This window comes from Colias eurytheme, chromosome 23, assembly GCF_061535395.1.
Source record: "Colias eurytheme isolate Ceu_HAF_F1 chromosome 23, ilColEury1 Martin Lab GWU primary, whole genome shotgun sequence".
NCBI lineage: Eukaryota > Metazoa > Arthropoda > Insecta > Lepidoptera > Pieridae > Colias > Colias eurytheme.
The window spans coordinates 8,154,813-8,173,747 of record NC_143002.1 but is presented as its reverse complement, the minus strand read 5'-3'; the positions used below and the strand labels follow the sequence as shown (position 1 = coordinate 8,173,747).

Sequence of the window (18,935 nt, the reverse complement as noted above, 5' to 3'; positions counted from 1 at the left end):
CTACAAGTCAGGTTTACCACAAGGCATTATTACTACAAGTCAGGTTTACCATAAGGCATTATTACTACAAGTCAGGTTTACCATAAGGCATTATTACTACAAGTCAGGTTTACCATAAGGCATTATTACTACAAGTCAGGTTTACCACAAGGCATTATTACTACAAGTCAGGTTCCCTTAATAAATAACAACTAATAAACTTAATTCTAATAAAACTCACAGTGATCTTCGTCTGCCCCAACGCTGGAGGCACATCCAGATCCTTCGGTATATAAACATGCCCAAAGTTGTGTCTATACTCCACACACCAGACTGCTAGCCAGTCTATATCATATGCGGTTAACTTGCCCGGGAGTTGAATTTCTATGTCTTCGCCCTGGTAGCCCCGGAGCGGGTTGAGGGAACCCATTTCATTGGGTACCTTTTAGTAAATAATTATATGTGTGAATTTTACTGTAGGTTGTGTGTTTAAAGACATAAGAGTTATGTATGGGAATTGATACGTTGGTCAAGAGGTATAGATTTTCGTAATGATTCAGTTTTCTGTGTTTTTCCAGACTGACAAACTTATAAGGATCTTTCCATAATTGAGCCTAGAATAAATCTGTAGAATGACGCATAAACTACTATAAACATGATATATCTACCAAAACATTTTTTTTCCTTTCTACCTTCAGTTTATTTAACGCAGCTGGGTAATTTTTATCTTCATAATGTTCGTATGTTGTGGAAGGAGGCGAGGAGAAAGCAGTAAAAAACAATATTTCACTTGATATTATCTATGCTATACATTTCATTATGTAAATTGAATTGCTAGTTTATTCAATAAACTCTCACATTTTTCCTTCTACACCATTATTGTAGAGAATATCATAATAATAATGTGCTTTTCTTTATAAAAAAAGCATAGGTATTATTTCACCATCAATTAAATCTAAGAAAGTAGAACAATGAAAGTAGATATTATGTGATTCAGTTCAGAATTTGAAAATTAAATCAAGTCTTAACAATTAATAAAATACGATCTTATCGCTTACGCAATCTCATCCCAACACAAGAAAAATCTCAATATATGCCATAACATTAATAACACAAAATATATCGACATAAACGTTAAGTAAGTGTGGAGTAGGTAGGTAACTTCACGTAAAAGATATTTAAAAAAAGCTATAAAAATCAACATACCTTAGTTCCAAACGGGCTCGGTTCACTCCCGTTCCCGACCCAGAAGTACGCATCGGGCCCTGCACCATCATAGTGCAAGTTCGGTATATAGAACGTCTTAGCGTCCAACACGCTAATGTTGCCAGATCGCAGGCCGTGCGCGAGCCGCTTGAACTCTGGCAACACTCGCGGCCGGGGGGGATCGAGCCCGGGAGGAATGAATACGTCGCCGAAGTTTACCTGGAAGGGAAGTTATTTTGGAATTCAGTCAGAATTGGAATGAATTTAAATGTGACAAACCGGAAGTCACTTTCAAAATATAAACAAAGAATCATCAAAATCTTTTTCTTATCTTCGGTTAATCCAGTCGAAAGTTCCGAAAAATAAAACGGTATCCCGCATAACTTGATAAAAGTAGATAGAAAGTCAGGTTATTTATTTATAGTATTTATTTATATCATTAGACAATGATTTATTAAATTCTGTCTATTTCTATAATATTATAAAACTGCTGCCTTATAATCAACCAAAAATATTCAAATTATTTACTTTCACTTGCTCGACTACTATAAAGATTAAAACAGTGTATAAACAAGCACCTAACCTAATCTTCTTATATATAAAAATGAATCGCAAAATGTGTTGGTAAGCGCATAACTCGAGAACGGCTGAACCGATTTCGATAATTCTTTTTTTATTATATTCCTTGAAGTACGAGGATGGTTTTTATGTAGAGAAAACGTAAATATGTACCACGGGCGAAGCCGGGGCGGACCGCTAGTATACAATAATAATTAATGATAGCAATTTCTTGAATAATTTATAACCTGTGACGTTCAGCGTAAAAGTTAAATCGGCAAATGTCACATTTTGGCGGGAACCGTAGCGTGCGCGCGCCAACCCGCCTCTAATCGATATTTGGGTTTGAGTCTGACATCAATTTTATTGTCTGATCCTCGTTCATTATTTGTACGTATACATACTTTATTATGATATAATTGTGTTGATATCATAGTTTGGTTGAAATAATTTCATTCATTCGATTCGAAAATTTTTCGTAATTATGTTTTAACAATAAATTGTTTGGTAAGTAATTAAAATAAAATAAGCCCGACTAACAATAATATGTTAATTTCGCAAAAAAAAATGAGAAGGGAATAGGAATTAAATGGCTTAGAAGTTAGAACACAACTGCAGAAATAAAGAGAAGGAATGACTTGTTATTTCTGGATACGAAAATGTATCCAAGTTTACACGTATTATTTTACGTATTGAAAAGATCGCCCTGTAGAAATCTCAAATGATAAACGCCTCTTTCTTCTGATCAAGAACAATGCAAAAATAACGTTTTTCATAAAACTTTAATATTTCAAACTGTTTCCTGTCGAATCAATAAAATTAAAATTAAAAAAAAAATCAACAAATAGTCATAATAAACATACCGTAAACCTTCGACACCAAACGCTGATCCACTTAATGTCTCTTAGGCGTTTTCCGCCAGGCAACCTTAGTAGAATGTCAGAATTACTGTGTGCAGATAACACGGGTGGATCTCTGGAAATGGAAATATTAAAATTGTATTTATACGAAGTCACGAATACAAAGTATTATATGAAAAACGTAGATTGATCAATATTTTATGTATTTACAATTCTCAGTCAATCTATGCGGATCAAGTAAAAAAAATTAAAAGCAAGAGAGTCTATGTGTTCCAATCAATTCCATAGACTGGGCAGATTATCGAACATCGCTTTTAAAAAGTACCTAACGATTTGTGTAGGTGTTTACAAGAATTACAGGGTTGCCAGTAAAATATAATTTACAATGTCGCGTGCCTTTGCTAGTTTAAATATAAAATATGAACTAATTATTAAAAGCTTTCACGATTATGTACAAATTATTGAAGGTACAATGTTTGTCCATTTAAATAAATGGTTGATATCAATCATCCTTAAACTGTGGTCATGTCACGATATATTTTTTGTTATTTATGTATAATGTTATCAGTTACTAGCTTTCCGCCTGCGGCTTCGCCCGCGTTTTCAAAGAAAAACTCGCATAGTTCCCGTTCCCGTGGGATTTCCGGGATAAAACCTAGTCTATGTTACTCGTGGATAATGTAGCTTTCGAATGGTGAAAGAATTTTTTAAATCGGTCCAGTAGTTTATGAGCCTATTCATTACAATCAAACAAACAAACAAACAAACAAACAAAGTTTTCCTCTTTATAATATTAGTGTAGATTTTTGTTATTTATTTATGTATAATGTTATCAGTTACTAGCTTTCCGCCTGCGGCTTCGCCCGCGTTTTCAAAGAAAAACCCGCGTAGTTCCCGTTCCCGTGGGATTTCCGGGATAAAACCTAGCCTATGTTACTCGTGGATAATGTAGCTTTCGAATGGTGAAAGAATTTTTAAAATCGGTCCAGTAGTTTATGAGCCTATTCATTACAATCAAACAAACAAACAAACAAAGTTTTCCTCTTTATAATATTAGTGTAGATTAGTGTAGATATTAGTGTAGATGATGAAGAATCTACACCTCTACAATCTACATGACGTCATGAAAGTCAAAAGAAAATTATATCATAAGTACTTCAATACACAGGTACCTACTCATGCATTTTTTATTGAACTAGACTTCGTTTATAAGCGCATTTCAATAGTCAAAATACAGAAAAACATTAATTTACCACCGGTTTCTAAAGCAGTTTCTGTAGAAAACTCTCTAGAATCGTATGAACACATTACCTGCTAGGATAATCTTCAGGGTAGGGCACCAGGATGCCCTCCGGCGAAGGTTGCGGGGTATCTCCTATCCAGAAATACGCGTCTGGTCCAGTGCCGTCATACGCGAAGCCTCTGATGAAGACCGTGTTCTCATCCACGGCATATACCGTGCCTCTGATGCCGTGAGCGTACTGGGTTAGGCGTCCAATGATCCGGCCGTAGTAGGGTTCTGGTCGACGGCATTCTATTAGAGCTGGTGACAAAGGGTTTGTTTAAAGGAATATTTTCGTGTGAATCTTGTGTGGGATGAATGGAAATTTTAAATGATGTACGACTGTGTATGTTTATGAGTATAGTTATTAAAATGTAATGTTTTTAATATAGATAATTTTGTCGATAATTTGTACAGAATTTTTGAAAAAAATATATCAATTAATATGATAACGAATTTTGAAACGAATAATGCCGTGATTGGTATAAAGGTTAAACTATATTATTCGAATTCCATATTTAAGATAAGAGTGAGAGCACACGTGTCAGAAGTGAAACTTATTTTCAAGATTCAAAGATACCAAAATCATCGCCTTCTTCATGACTCGACCTTAAAATTTTACTCTCAACGCGCCTAAAGCAGTTTCACATCAAAAAGATTTAATCGATAAATAACCTAAGACAACAATAGGTACCATTATAATTATGAAACCCATCTGTCCCGTGCAATTTCACAAGACGCAGTTATCTCATATCCTACGGATATTTGATTGACATCGCGCCGGTGTTTTTCCGCAAGGGCGTTTGTAGGGTTGTCACGGCAACAATATTTGGTGTGGGAATGAAAATGATTGGTGTTTTTAATATTACAATAAAGAGTATCTTTTATTATAATAAATGCGACACATATTTAGTTTATTTTTACGAATTGCTGAACATTAAACACAGAACGAAAAAAATACTTAAGTATATGTCATTGCATAAAAACCTTGAATTAATATCTACATATTCAATTTAAAAAAAATCTTCGATCTAAGTATACTTCAAGTAAATTATTATTGTTAAATTTTATTTTAAATTTCTTAAAAAACGTAAACATCACAACACGTACGATTTCCTTAGCAAAATCACGTTTAAACGCCCAAGCGCCACCCCTAATCCACCCCTTCGTAACACAGTTTAGCCCCGCATCTCGATACACCCCCTACTGCAGATTGAAACAATAATTTACCTTGCTTTTCTTTAGCTTGGTCTAAACATTCCGCGTCATTGATGAAGGTTAAAGACCTTTTTGGAACTAATACCTAATTCATATTATTATTAAGTTCGTAAAAGATGCCGATACAAGTGGAAATACCCCTTTTTGTATGGGTAGATTATTTAATACAAAAACAGTGATTCTTATAGTAGTAAAAACTGTGATGATTCGAAGTTATCAGTTAAAGAATAGGTTGATGTTGTTTGAAAGCAACTTAGAAGTACCTAGCAGTAAATACTTAAATTACTTCTATACTATGCCTTAATGACAATGATATCTAAAACGATGCCATGCCACTTAATAGAAACGAAGACATTATACTGTAAGACCAATGTAAGACCAATGTATGAAGGTACGACCATACTATTCTGTCGTATACGTTATTTTATAACCTCAAAACTACTGCAAATGCAATTGCAAACGTATTGGTTCACAAGAAAACAGCTTCTTACAAAGATGTCGTAACGTTGAAGACGTTCTGCATTCGTTACTCACATTTTATATTCGCTATAAATTCCATCACGATCCAATTTATTCGATATTCCTGCTTACACTGTTGTTTCGTTATTGGCTACAAAATTGTGTCATACGTTTTGAAAACATTTTATTTTAACTTGAAAATAGGAAAGCTCTAGCAGAATTCTGTGTTTGTGTTTTATGTTTTAACCTTTTAGAGACTTGAATCGATTTTTATACGCACAGATAGAGTAGAGCATAGGCTCTACCCATGTACCATAGGTACCTATAGTATTACATTTCCTGTGGCTATAGTTTACTATTGAAATAAGTAAAAGTCGTAAGTTGATAACTGAGGGCCGAGACAAACGTCAAAACGCAAAGAAATAGAATCGGCTATCAATACTAATTGATATAAGCGTATGATGTTTTGCTAAGGATTTGGTCATCCTACCAATGACAACCACGAACAAAATTTTCATCTTCATTACTATAAAATGTCAAGACCTTATGTCAATAATTAGCGATAGCAGTTTCTATTCTCGTTATTCTATTCTACGACATTTGTCTCGGCATGCTGATAATATCAACGAAAATCTCGAAGAAATGATAAACTTTCAATATTATGTTCATCGTTAACTTAGCTGCTTCATTCTTAGAAATTTTATCATAATATACTCGGAAAATGTTTTGAGATTCCTAGAAGAACAATTACCGATTTCTAGGTAGGAATAATATTACATTAATAATTGATCCTCCTTTACTGTCTCAAACACAACAAATTCACAAGCAACTACAAACATATGTTATTCGAAATTATGTTCGAAATACATACTGTTTTACGCAATCCGAATTTTTACAAACTTTCGAATATTCCTGTCCTAGAATTGCTTTCTGCTTTCTGATATCTCTATTTTCTTCAAACCTGTGATTTTTTCCCTGCTATATAAGACACTATCGTCTACTAAAATGCGAATTATTCAACCCCGTATTCAGTCGAGAACACTCCACGTTGTTTTGCATGTAAGATTCAGGGGTTTCAAATTCTTCGGTTTATCCCGTTTTGCAACTCAATCCGTTGTGACTCGTAAAGAAAAGGTTTTATGTGCTTTTATTGATCGGGAATATGGTTTGGAGTTACAGTTTATGGTGTGTTAAGGATCAATTTTGATTAGCTTTTTTTGTTTGAAAGTTTGCTTGTTAAGGACGAATTAAAAAATCACAATTTTTATAACTTTTTGCATCGTGTTCTGACATTGAAAATATTATAGTCTCGGCGGTTAATAATAAAGCAACCTATGGGCCCCTTTTTTAATTTTTAGCATACCTAACGTACGATACTGTATGTATCATCTGGTAAATAGAAGTCATTTTTGCAAAGCATACCAATTATTAAAGTATTTAATATTTATATTATTACAAGATATTTCTTCAAAAGAGAGACGTAATAACTTCCTCGTAAAGTGTTCCATATAACTGCATGCTGGTTCCTTATAAACTCAAAGCTCATTTAAAAGGACTTAAACATGTTCAAGGAAAATTCTTAAAAGCAAGATGTTTTATTGGCAAAAATTAAAGCTCAAATCCAAACTAATATTATATATGAGAAAGTACATATGTTTGTTTGTCTTTCTTTCACGTCGTAACGGCGCGGTTTAGTGGTATGATTTTTGTGTCTGGAAATAGTCAGAGAGGCGGGCGGAAAACTTGTTCTTCTATTCATAAGTCTTTCTATAGTGTTTTTTTTTAAGCTATTGCATAGCTTCTATTGCGGGCCTTGAGCGCGGGGACCGAATCGAGAAATTCCGTAACGAAAAACCTCACGCTCCCCACTCCGACGGACACGGAGGTGTGGCTTGAAGGCATGCTATGCAATAGCTTTACCGCGGCAGTCCCCGAGTGCCACACGTCTTTTTTTTAATTCTAGAGACTAAACTGACTGCTGAAAATGTCAAACTTGCATGCATGATTCGATGAAGGACATACTTGTAGCCGTTTCATATTCCGATTATTTAATTTATCTAATAATAATTATAACAACTATCATTGATGATGATATACATTTTGTTTGATATATTAAACGTTAAATTAGTCACTAGAACCATAGATGAACTAAAACACACTAGGTATCTTTAGTACAACGATTCCCAGGCCAATGTCTTCAAGTCGCAATATATAAACGTTTCAATTTATACAACGTACAAAACGCTCCATTAGTATTCGTCCCTCAAAAGGATAGAATTTATTTCGTTCCAGAAAAGTCACGTACGTCGCGAAATTCTGTTATTACTCAAATAAATGTTCCTTGCCGTTACGTTTAACTTGACAAGGATATATTTTTAAATTGGTTAAGTTTACAACGCCGTATACTTTGTAAGTTATATTGAGTTTTGACCGATGCAAATAAGTATGTTAGTAACCATTCACTGCCTTGCTTTTTTGTCATTATAATGAGTAGGAATCAAAGCATTACACTGTCATGTGGCCTTCCTGGGTAGTTCAATGTATTAGAAGTACTAACGATCCGTATATACATTTACATTAATAGTAAATCTTATATATAAAATTCTCGTGTCACAATGTTAGTCTGCATACTCCTCCGAAATGGGTGGACCGATTCTCATGAAATTTTCTGTGCATATCGGGTAAGTCTGAGAATCAGCCAACATCTATTTTTCATATGTACCACGGGCGAAGCCGGGGCGGACCGCTAGTCATATATATAAAATTCTCGTGTCACAATGTTAGTCTGCATACTCCTCCGAAACGGGTGGACCGATTCTCATGAAATTTTCTGTGCATATCGGGTAAGTCTGAGAATCGGCCAACATCTATTTTTCATATGTACCACGGGCGAAGCCGGGGCGGACCGATAGTATATAAATAAATTCACATGGAAGTGAAATATTATGAAAACTCCAGATACATAATAAAATATAAGTACTTTCATGTAGTACCCTAAACTACATAAAAACAGGCAAATCATTTTACCGAAAGATATATAACACGACGAACTTGTATAATACGACGAGACGACGAGACGTCTGAGACCAAACTTTTGCATTTTATCAGGGCGAACATATCATATATCAAAAAAGTTAATAAAATTATGCTGTTTTAATAATTATTTTCGATTTTCGATATCACAAACCTCCAGGCACGAGCGGACTGTATCAATCAAATTTCATTTAACTTTATTGAAATCGTAAACAATGACGAGTTCATTACTTAAAGTCATAAAATAATAGGAAATTGAATATTCAATGGAAGTATTAAATTGTTCAGTACCAATAAATTGGTTACAATTTAAAAGGTTGCAATAATTACGATATTATATGTATGAGATCAACAAATGTTTTATAAGAAGCTCCGTTTTGAAAGTTGTTAAAAATCACGGAATCAGGGAATCATCATTAATGATTAAATTGCCTGTTAAAAACAACTATAAAATATCCGTTACATATTATAAGGGACAAGGTCTCACTTCCAAATAGATAAATAGATTTAATATTGCATATGTGTATGATGTATCACATAGCCAAGATAGCAAACAACAACAATTTCTATGACAATTATTATCATCTACTAATTGACCCAATTTTCTTAACAGAGAACAACATTGCTATGTTTAAATTAATATCTCGTTTCCCAAAATTCATTTCCCCAAATCAGTGTTTCCCATCTTAAATTTTATTCACCCCATTGCAATATATCTTGTCCCTTCACGCTGTGACTCTATAAAGGAGGCTGTTTTTCTTTTCTAACAATCGTCAATCGTGGAGATTGGAAGGACACGTATTTAAGTGGGCGATAAAAACAAAAAAAAAAAAAAACTATGATTTAGTGTTTAATACGTTTTTTTGTAAGTATGTATTTAAAATTGTTCCTTCCACGTATGCTTAGTAATAAATAGTCGATATGTTTCCGAGCGAAATTTTCACGGACTTTTGAGTGAAAAAATTACTTTTCTCATTTTCAGAATAGATTCAAAAACTATTGAAACAATATCATCTACCTATCCTGTATTTATTCCACCACTGTGTACCAACTTTAACAAATTAATCGCACCAGATAAGAAGCGGTAGTTACCAACACGCTCCCGGGCTATAAAAACAATAAGTAGCAGTTACTAGCGCCTGGCGTACTGTGATTAACAGATTACGGGGTGTCGATCTACTTGCTGGCTAAATATCGCCACATCGCTCGTCCGATATGTTGAAAGTGAGTGAACGGATTTGATACTTTGAGAGCAGGTGCTGTTTTCAGCTTTTCACGCATACTGCGATGAACATGATTGAACGGATATTTTGATACTTTCGGTTATGTGATTTTACGCATACTTCAATGAATATTAGTGAATGGATTTGATACTTTACGTGTTGTGATTTTGACTACTGAATATTTTGAATTAGTTTTCGAAGTTTATCTAAACCATAAATTTACCTAAAAAAATTGCCAAAAACTAAATCTAACGTGCGAAAATGTGTTCATTTGTTTGTCTTTCTTTCACGCCGCAACGGAGCGATTTTATGATATGATTTTTGTGCCTGGATATAGAGTGATATCTAAGATTGCATATTACCGTGGTTAAACGTTTCATCCCCATGGCAATTTCCTTTGACTACACGAAGCTGCGGTCGAAAAGCTAGTTACACGAGTACAATATTTTATAGTCGTGAACTTAGAGTCGTGAATATTGAAACCACATAACCTATTGTATGCGATGTCATACTTTTTATTTATATAGGTAGCTTTTTATTTTGTTTTAACCATTTCTCGACCTAATTAACCCATTCAATGATCTTCCTCTATTGATGTGCTGTGCAAATTGTATTTTATGCAAACTGTGTGTTTTGCAAAATTCTATCTTCAAATCTTCAAGCGATACGAGTACTTAGACAAATTCAAAGAGTTTTACAAGTACGCAAGGCGCATGTTCAACTTTATTTGGCCGTTTTATCAGAACTGCCCCAAATCCTACTGTAAGTAAAAGTGTCCTCACTCCTCTATGCAAGTTTAATCTTTATCCGAATATGATTTAGGTCGTAGATTGCAACCGTTGTATTGATATTGTTGTAGAAAGAAAAATATCAAATCTGCGAGTCAAATCGAACGAATAATTATAAAAAGCAAGTTGGTTTATGTCTATCATGCTTATTATTTGGTAGATAATTATTTAGTGCAAAAAAATGATAATTTTCTTTTTTTTATACGGAATCGCTCGGCCACAGTCACCTGATGGTAACCTAAAATGCGGTCTAAAATGGATCGCGCGAGAAGGTACCTGTTTACTCTACACTTGAAGAACCCCATTGTTCTGATGAAGAGAATAAATAAAAAATCGGGTAACATTTTTAATTTTTAGAAAACCTTCCTACCTTTTATACTATGGTAAATCATACAAAATTATAGGATATTTCTCCAAGCTGCATCGTTAAACTAATCTTTATCTACACAATACTTCTATTGTAGTGTTCCGTTTACAATAGAAAATGGCTCGCTTTCACAGGGTATTGCAAAATGTTATCTTATTTCACACGAACAGAAGGATCTGTAACTACGTATCAGTGACCTTGCACTACTATCTAATACTAATATCACAGATACGAAGTAATACTATACTACCTAATAAGTAGAGGTTCTAATTCTATAATGTTTTTTCAAAGTTTAAAAGTGGTGAATTCTTTTTGAAGCTTTGATGTGTTTCTATGCGCTTTGTGACCAGAGACACCACCACCAGAGACACCTTTTCTTTGCTATAAACCTCACGGAGCCCGAGACCTTTCCAACAACCGTGGAAATCGGTTTGTCCGTTCTGGAGTTATAGCGTCAGGAAGGAAAACCCGTTACCTTATTTTTATATAGTAGAAAAAAATATTGATCAATAATCATTTTCATTTGGTGGGACTTGAATGGCTGTTAGCGGAAAACTTCGACTAATGTTGTTTTGGAAAGAAAATTAGGGCTGACCTCAATAAAATATCATAAGAAAGAATAAGCAAGTTTCTCGAGAGATGAGTATGACGAGTATTATTGATGGAGGTTTATTCGACTACGGAAATATCATCTTTTAATATTTCGTAGTATATTTAGTGACAAATGTGCAAAAATGTCGTGTGATGAGCATTCTACATTTAAAAGAAGATAATCATTGGTACTGTGAACTCGCTATGGGTTAGCAGCTGTACAACAGATTACTAAATCGAGTAGGAAAATGACACACAATAATTACTAATAAGTTACTGCTTATAAGATGTAGGTAACCTCCCGGAATTGGCTTTGATTTGCAGATACACATAGTAAAATTTCCAGGAATTAAAAAATTTACGTACATCCAGTCTGCTAGTTAAAATTTCACTTGCCCATACCATCTACGAGACAGACGCAACATACCGATGTATAAATACCCGCAAAATTTCCATCAAATGAATCAAAATGCAATTACTCTGAAATCTAGCCTCTCACATTAGTGAAGTTCACTTATAAATAGACTAAGGTTAGAGCGAAGCGAGATAATCAATATTGGTAATTAATGTCAAGTGCACATGCTTGCATACCTTGGAATTTGATGACCTCATCTATGTGATATTGGCTTTGTAGTAGCTCTAATGGTGGTTTAGTGGTGAGGAATAAGATTGTTGACGTGAGTTTGGACTTCATTTTCACCTATATCTTCTGTGGTAATATTTAAGTAGCTTGATGGTAAGAGTTGTCGAATAAATCTGAGTTTGGTCATTTTATTCATATTACTTAATCATTTATTTATTCAATAAGACTTCTTCTAGAAGAACTTTTGAATCGTCATTATTTTAAACATTTACCACCGATTCGGAAAGCAATATCTATGGAGAAGAATCGGCAAGAAAATCCATATTTGCTCTTTTAAAATCATCTATATATAGTAATGCTAAAAGGAGGATATGTTTTAGTTGTGTGTTTATACAAGCTTTCGAAACCTGAATTTTTTTATCACGGATCGACGACGGGTGGCATAGTGACTACTTTCACAATATATTATTTGCATTAGAGCTGTCTGATAAAAAATCTTTTCGATAAATATTATTAGATGGAATACTTTTCTTAGACCCTAACCCTATTTTTCTATCAGTTTAACTTGTTTATTCGTCCAGTATATCTACGATGTAATATTTAAAAAAAGCTACTAATCATGCGTGTTTTCGAAAGCTTAAAATATCGATAAATAAGATAAATTATAAGATAAATCTTAAGATAAATTTTGTAATGTTGTTGGCTGTGTTTTTTGCAATAAATTTATTTTCTTTCTTTCTTTCAAATATTCCTTATTATGTATTTATGGTTCAAGCGATGGTAACTAATATTTTTTCAATATTATTATGTACTTAAATTAATAATTATCTTTTCTGCTAAAACCATCAACGCAATCGCATTTACGAATACTCTCATCATCTGAAATCCATCAATTTCTTTGTACAAAATGCTCATAATGCTGAGAACTTAAGCCGTTCAGAAGATATCTTCAAATGATTTAAATTCGAGACACAATACAGATTACCTCATAGCTGTTACAACATAATCGAGTGTCAACGTTTCCACACTTATTCGTTGTTTACTAATTCTTACTTGACTTTTTAACCGACTTATAAAAGGGGCTTCTCAATTTGATTGTATTTTTTACGCGATTAACCTGCCAATTATGAAGAAAAGCATAAGAAATATACCTACATAGATGATGTTGTGGTTTGTCCAGTTGTATGGAAGATATTTGAACTTTACCGAAAATATCATAATGATAAATTTCCAAATCATAATTACAGATAAGTATATGTTACCCAAAAGCATTTTCGAGGTTTGAATCTTTTCTAGGTCCTCATAGATTGCCTACAATTAGATATTATGGCAGTGGCAGACCAATGGCAGTTCAGTAGAAATCTTATTTCACATAGAAAATCAGGAAAATCGTTACAATAGTATTCAAATATAAAACAGTGTATGTGTATAGTTTCCCAAACTAATAATGTTGACTTACCGGCACTGAGTATAAGAAGCAGCCCGAAGAGCGGCGACCCGCACGGGGGCGGGACCCGTGGCGTCATTGGCCGGGCGCCGGGGGCTGGCTCGATATATTCCGATATAAAACCTCCTTGCTCTAAACTCCTTGGTCTAGTATTGTTTTTTTTTTTTTTTATTTGACAGCCTGACAGCTGTTTTGGCGGGACTCTGCAACACGCGCCGCGTTCTAACAAACGCGAAACTTCCGAACCTTTTGCGAAGGTTTATTTGGAAGGCTATTTATGTTTGTGCGATTTGTGCGTTCTCGGTATTTCTGTTTTATTTTTTATTTCACATTATTTTTGTCAATTTGACATCAATTTTGGCGGTAATGTCACTTCGTTGACAGCGCGCAACGCGTTCACCCAGCGCAGTTCTGTTACGCGCACTAACACCGAACTTTCACTTTTAGCTTACATCACAACACAACCATTCACTTTTTATTACATCTTATTTATTCTATCACTATTTATTGTCGACGAAACAGCCTTATTAACTATTCTTGTATAATTGATTTGTATAATGGCCTGTAAATAAACTGAGAATGGTATATATTTAATTAAAGCATAAATTAAACATGTTTAACCTTGGAAGACGGATCATAGTAGGTCATCAATTGTTTGTCTACCGCTGGCTTAGAACGGCTAACCACAATGTTACCTAATACATACATCAACCAAAACTTTGAATATTATACCCATCTCCTTAATATAATCCATACTAATATTATAAATGCGAAAGTAACTCTGTCTGTCTGTCTGTCTGTTACTCAATCACGCTTGAACTACTGAATCAATTTGCATGAAATTTGGTACTTATAGAGATATTTTGATACCCGAGAAAGGACATAGGATAAGTTTTATCCCGGAAATCCTACGGGAAAGGGTTTTTCTCTGAAAACGCGAGCGAAGCCGCGGGCGGAAAGCTAGTAAATAATAATAGTATCTATCCATGCCACAATTAGTTTCGATGTAGATTATCATTTTAAATTGGAAAAGTGTTATAAAAAACACAATTAAGAAGCATTTTAAGAGCATAGAAGACTCATATTATCTGTATTACAACGTATGTAATTCGCGAAAGTGCAAATAAAACGAGAAAAGTTCGATTTGAAAATTATCAGATGTTATATTGAATTTTTGTGGAAATTAAAAAAAAAAAAATTTAAAATCTTTATTAGCAAAAAACATTTAAACATTACATTGATAATAATGAGATTAAAACAATAGGATTAGTTAACAAAGTACAGTGAGATCCAAACTAGGCTATTGCCTGTATTTTGGAGTATTGTGTGATGATAGTATGTATGATAGTAAATGCATATTGTGTGATAAATATTTTGTAATTATTTCATTGAAGCTTAAAAATTATCACTAAAGTCGAAAAAAGTAATGAAAATGATCTCTTTGAGTAAGGACTTTAAAAGATAAAAAGACCTTTGATCTTATCAGAGCAGCATTATTTGCTAATATTTTGTAGTGTAAAACAAAAACTGAACAACCGTTTTACTAGGTATCGTATCAAGAAATATTAAATTCATGATCTAGTTCCATAATTGGGCCAAAGCAAACGAATTATTGTCAACTTCTCGTATGAACCAGATCCTTGAAACTTTGGTTTATATGCGTCACAAATAATATTAGTATATACCTAGTTAGAGAATATTATAGAGTTCTAATACTAACTACATGTATGAAATGTTAATTGTTTTCACGTAGATATGCTTTCAATTATCTTTCTTGGTATTCAATTCTTTTTTTTTATTCCATTCAAAGATCTAACGATAGTAACCATACTGAATTGGCCTATCTTTCAGCTTAGCACATATAAAAAGTCAAGCATCTATCGCAATAAGTCAACTCACAGTAATTTAAAGTCTCATCGTACTCGGCAGTAGGTGAAAATTAAAAAAAACGTCATAACTGACATGGGGGTGATTCGGATAGCCCTCTAGGTCCTCTACCTCCTGGCAGTATATCCATACTTCTGGGGACACCATGTATTACAAAATATTTTATAAGTTACGTGTTTAAAACTTTAAAGTTTTCTAACGAACAAAAAATATGTCCTTTATTAATTCCTTTGGTATTTATTTAATGGTCAATGTTATTTCAAAATCTAGCCTTGTGTCGAATAAAAGCAGCTTCGATCTTTAATACAAGTGACTTTTCAAAGCTGTTATGCTCGTACCACCTTCTAAATTTCTTAATAATTAGAACCTATTGTTGAATTAGATTCGTAAATTTTTCTTTTCCCTAGTCCTTACTATTGACTAAATCAAAATTTACATAATTCCATAAGTTATCCTTATCAAAAGAAAATTCTCGATCGGTTAAAAAGCAACAAATCTATGTGGGCGGAATAAAAAAGCATCATGAATTAGTCTTTACAGTTATCAATTCCCTATTGGTTATTTTTCTTTTATAAGTCGCTAATAAAAACAAATCCTTTATTAGAAGTATGTACTATAATTTTAATATTTGAAAAGGTATCAACCGACAAGCAATGACGTATTTTTAACGCCCCCTCATAATTATCTTTTAACAAAACTTAAACTCCAGAAATAGATATAATTAAATTACGCTCAATAAAGTATCAAAGTGTACAATGTAATTATTATTACTTACGTAGGAAGATCTCTAGCTCCTAGCTTCAAAGCTAAATAGTTCACATTATGCAACCGGTATGAACTTTACCAAGATAACAACAAATTCAATTAAAGTTTGCGAACTTCATCGGAATTTTGGTATTCCATTGAAATTAAAGGTCACTAAGAATAGAGCTATATGGCTTCCCATTGATATAATACATCGCGCGAAAAGCATTTGCATTTACTGAATTCTATTTTTGAATTTGTTTTCTTTTTAAAAGGTTTCTTTTTAATTTTTTACAGCCATGTTTTTTTTTAATTTGTGTTATCTGTTAATTGAATATTGAATTTAAATTACATAAAATATTTAATGCAAGATATTTTTCCCGTCCTTTGTAGGTACTAAATGGAAGCGTAAAATTAATCGGTCATAGTAAGTAGTGAGAATATTATATTGTAGGATTTCCCGATGACGTCATATGAAACCGGATACTAAAAGAAACTGGATTCGATCATTTAGTACAAATTTATAAATGTACGTACGATTTTATTAGATAAAAACTACTTGATTAATACAATTTGCAGATATTTTCCGATATGTCTTGATAAATCTTGTTTTTCAAGATTTTCAACAAAATAAAGAGTAGTTAACTAAAAAATAATTAGCTTTTACAAAAAAAAAATTTAAAGTTCTCATAAATTCAAAATTTAACGGGCGAAGTCGAGTGTGTCAATATAATAAGTCGTGTGTGGTATAACTAACCAAATAAATGTACTTAAAAATAAAGCTTATTTATATAAATCACAGATATGAATCGTGTACTCTTGCGTGTACTGAATAATTTTGAAGTCGAGGTCATTACTTAAGAAATCAGAGAGATCAACGCAGAATCCAACTCAAAATCAATTCTCTATTGAACTTAAGAAAAATATAATACCTAACATCCTTTGACGAAATAATACTTTTCTCATCGAAACGTTGGATTAATTATCTGCAACCTAAGTCTGCAACAAAGAATAATCTAAAGAGGACAGGCCATAAATAATTGTCAAATTAAAAAAAATAATAAAAAAAGAAAAGGAGACGAACATTATTTAAATTTCGAATTAAATTTAATATTTTCACGCAAAATGGTCACAGGCTGTTAAATGGATATAATTAATGTATTTTGTTCTATAACTTTTTATTTTTATATTTAGGGTGACCTACTTCTCAAGAAATAATTCTTTAGGATCATTTTCGTTAAGAGTGCTCGAAAAATATAATCCGTGCGTAATGTAAGGTAAGAAATTAGATTTTTTTCAATTTCTGATTAATATTATTTTTATAACGATTATTCTATTTACATAGAGAATTTTTTTAATGTTTTGAAAGGTTTATTATTGTCTCTACTAACAATGAATAGAATTATATTAGGTAGGTAATACATAGGTATTATCAGAAATAGCCAACATTTTCTACCGAACATATAATTATTTTATAAAATGTGTCCTGAATGAATGAATTAATGATATCAGAACCTCTTTGTCTTTACGGTACGATTTATTTAGAATTAATAAAATTTATAGTTATAAGTACCTAACTAGTTCAATTTTTATGGTTAACGTATAAGATTTGGTTTTAATATTTAAAAGCTAAAAATTTAAGCTATATAAAGCACCAATTGGAGAAGGTAATATTGCGTAATAGTAAACTGCCGAAAAATCGTCTTAAACGTTATCTAAAACTGAATTAAATTTTGAAAATATAAATACGTTCGCACTTTTTATAATTCAAAAATCCCTTAAATATCGATTAATATCTATAAATACTATAAGAAAATACAATAAATTTAACAGGTATAGTTATAGCATAATCGTCGAATCCTAGGCTGAAATATTAATTAAATAAAGTGAATTTAGGTAGCTTTGGCGGCCGCCATGTTGGATAGATAAAATGTTTTGACACGTTTCAAATTTAATTTAATATTCCTGTCAAAATATCACTTACATGAAAATTTATTTTTAATATTTGTACATTTGATTTGATTTCAAATAAAATTCATGATTTTTTTAACCAGACTGGATAGTACTAAAACAATTGTAACGTAGACACTGAATTTCGCCATATTATTACATCGCAAACACTAATATATCTAATATCCGGATGAAAAATAATTATCGATGGCAAAGCTTTATAAAATTTCCAGGTCACAATCAAAAACTAAAAATGGAAAAATACTGAATAATTATGGATAGTTTCAATATCCTAATCAAAAACCTAAATCCTCAAAAAATACCGCATCGCTCACTAAATTGTGGCACGGAAAAATCAATCTCTATTGCCGACAAAATCGATTCGTAGAAGCGTATCGATTAACGATTAATCGAAATATTATTTGGTATCTGTGGTCGGGTATGAGGGGTATAAATTTGACCCAATTGGACGTTATAAAAGTGAATATTTAATGAATTACTTTGTTATTTCTTGTGCGATACTTCGCGACGCGTGTTGGCCGCCCGGCGGCAATGAGTGCACTGCCGTAGTTACTGTGGGTTGCAAGAGGTCGGAATTTTGCAACTATTGATGGAAAATTCTTATGGATTTGACCGTTTTGTTAGAACAAATACGAGGAATATAATGCGGTTTAAGGGTTGATACCATTAGTAATTTAATTTTACAAAATGTTTTGATGGAGTGGATATTAATGTGTAATGTTATAATAGATATTAGAGT

The 18,935-nt window shown here is 32.8% G+C and overlaps 1 protein-coding gene across 1 annotated transcript in view; it reads right to left on the bottom strand.

Annotated features, from left to right (window-relative positions):
• The window catches only part of LOC149898423 (protein Skeletor, isoforms B/C), a 34,490-nt gene extending 15,778 nt beyond the window's left edge, over positions 1-18,712 (bottom strand). Inside the window, exons 1-6 of the mRNA XM_090115638.1 lie at positions 18,676-18,712; positions 13,607-14,167; positions 3,915-4,146; positions 2,607-2,718; positions 1,186-1,404; positions 221-421 (exon numbers count right to left, since the gene is read on the bottom strand). Coding sequence (XP_089971764.1) covers positions 221-421; positions 1,186-1,404; positions 2,607-2,718; positions 3,915-4,146; positions 13,607-13,673 — 831 coding nt within the window. The 5' untranslated portion in view covers positions 13,674-14,167; positions 18,676-18,712. The remainder of the gene's footprint in view (positions 1-220; positions 422-1,185; positions 1,405-2,606; positions 2,719-3,914; positions 4,147-13,606; positions 14,168-18,675) is intronic.
• Between the last annotated feature and the right edge of the window lie 223 nt (positions 18,713-18,935).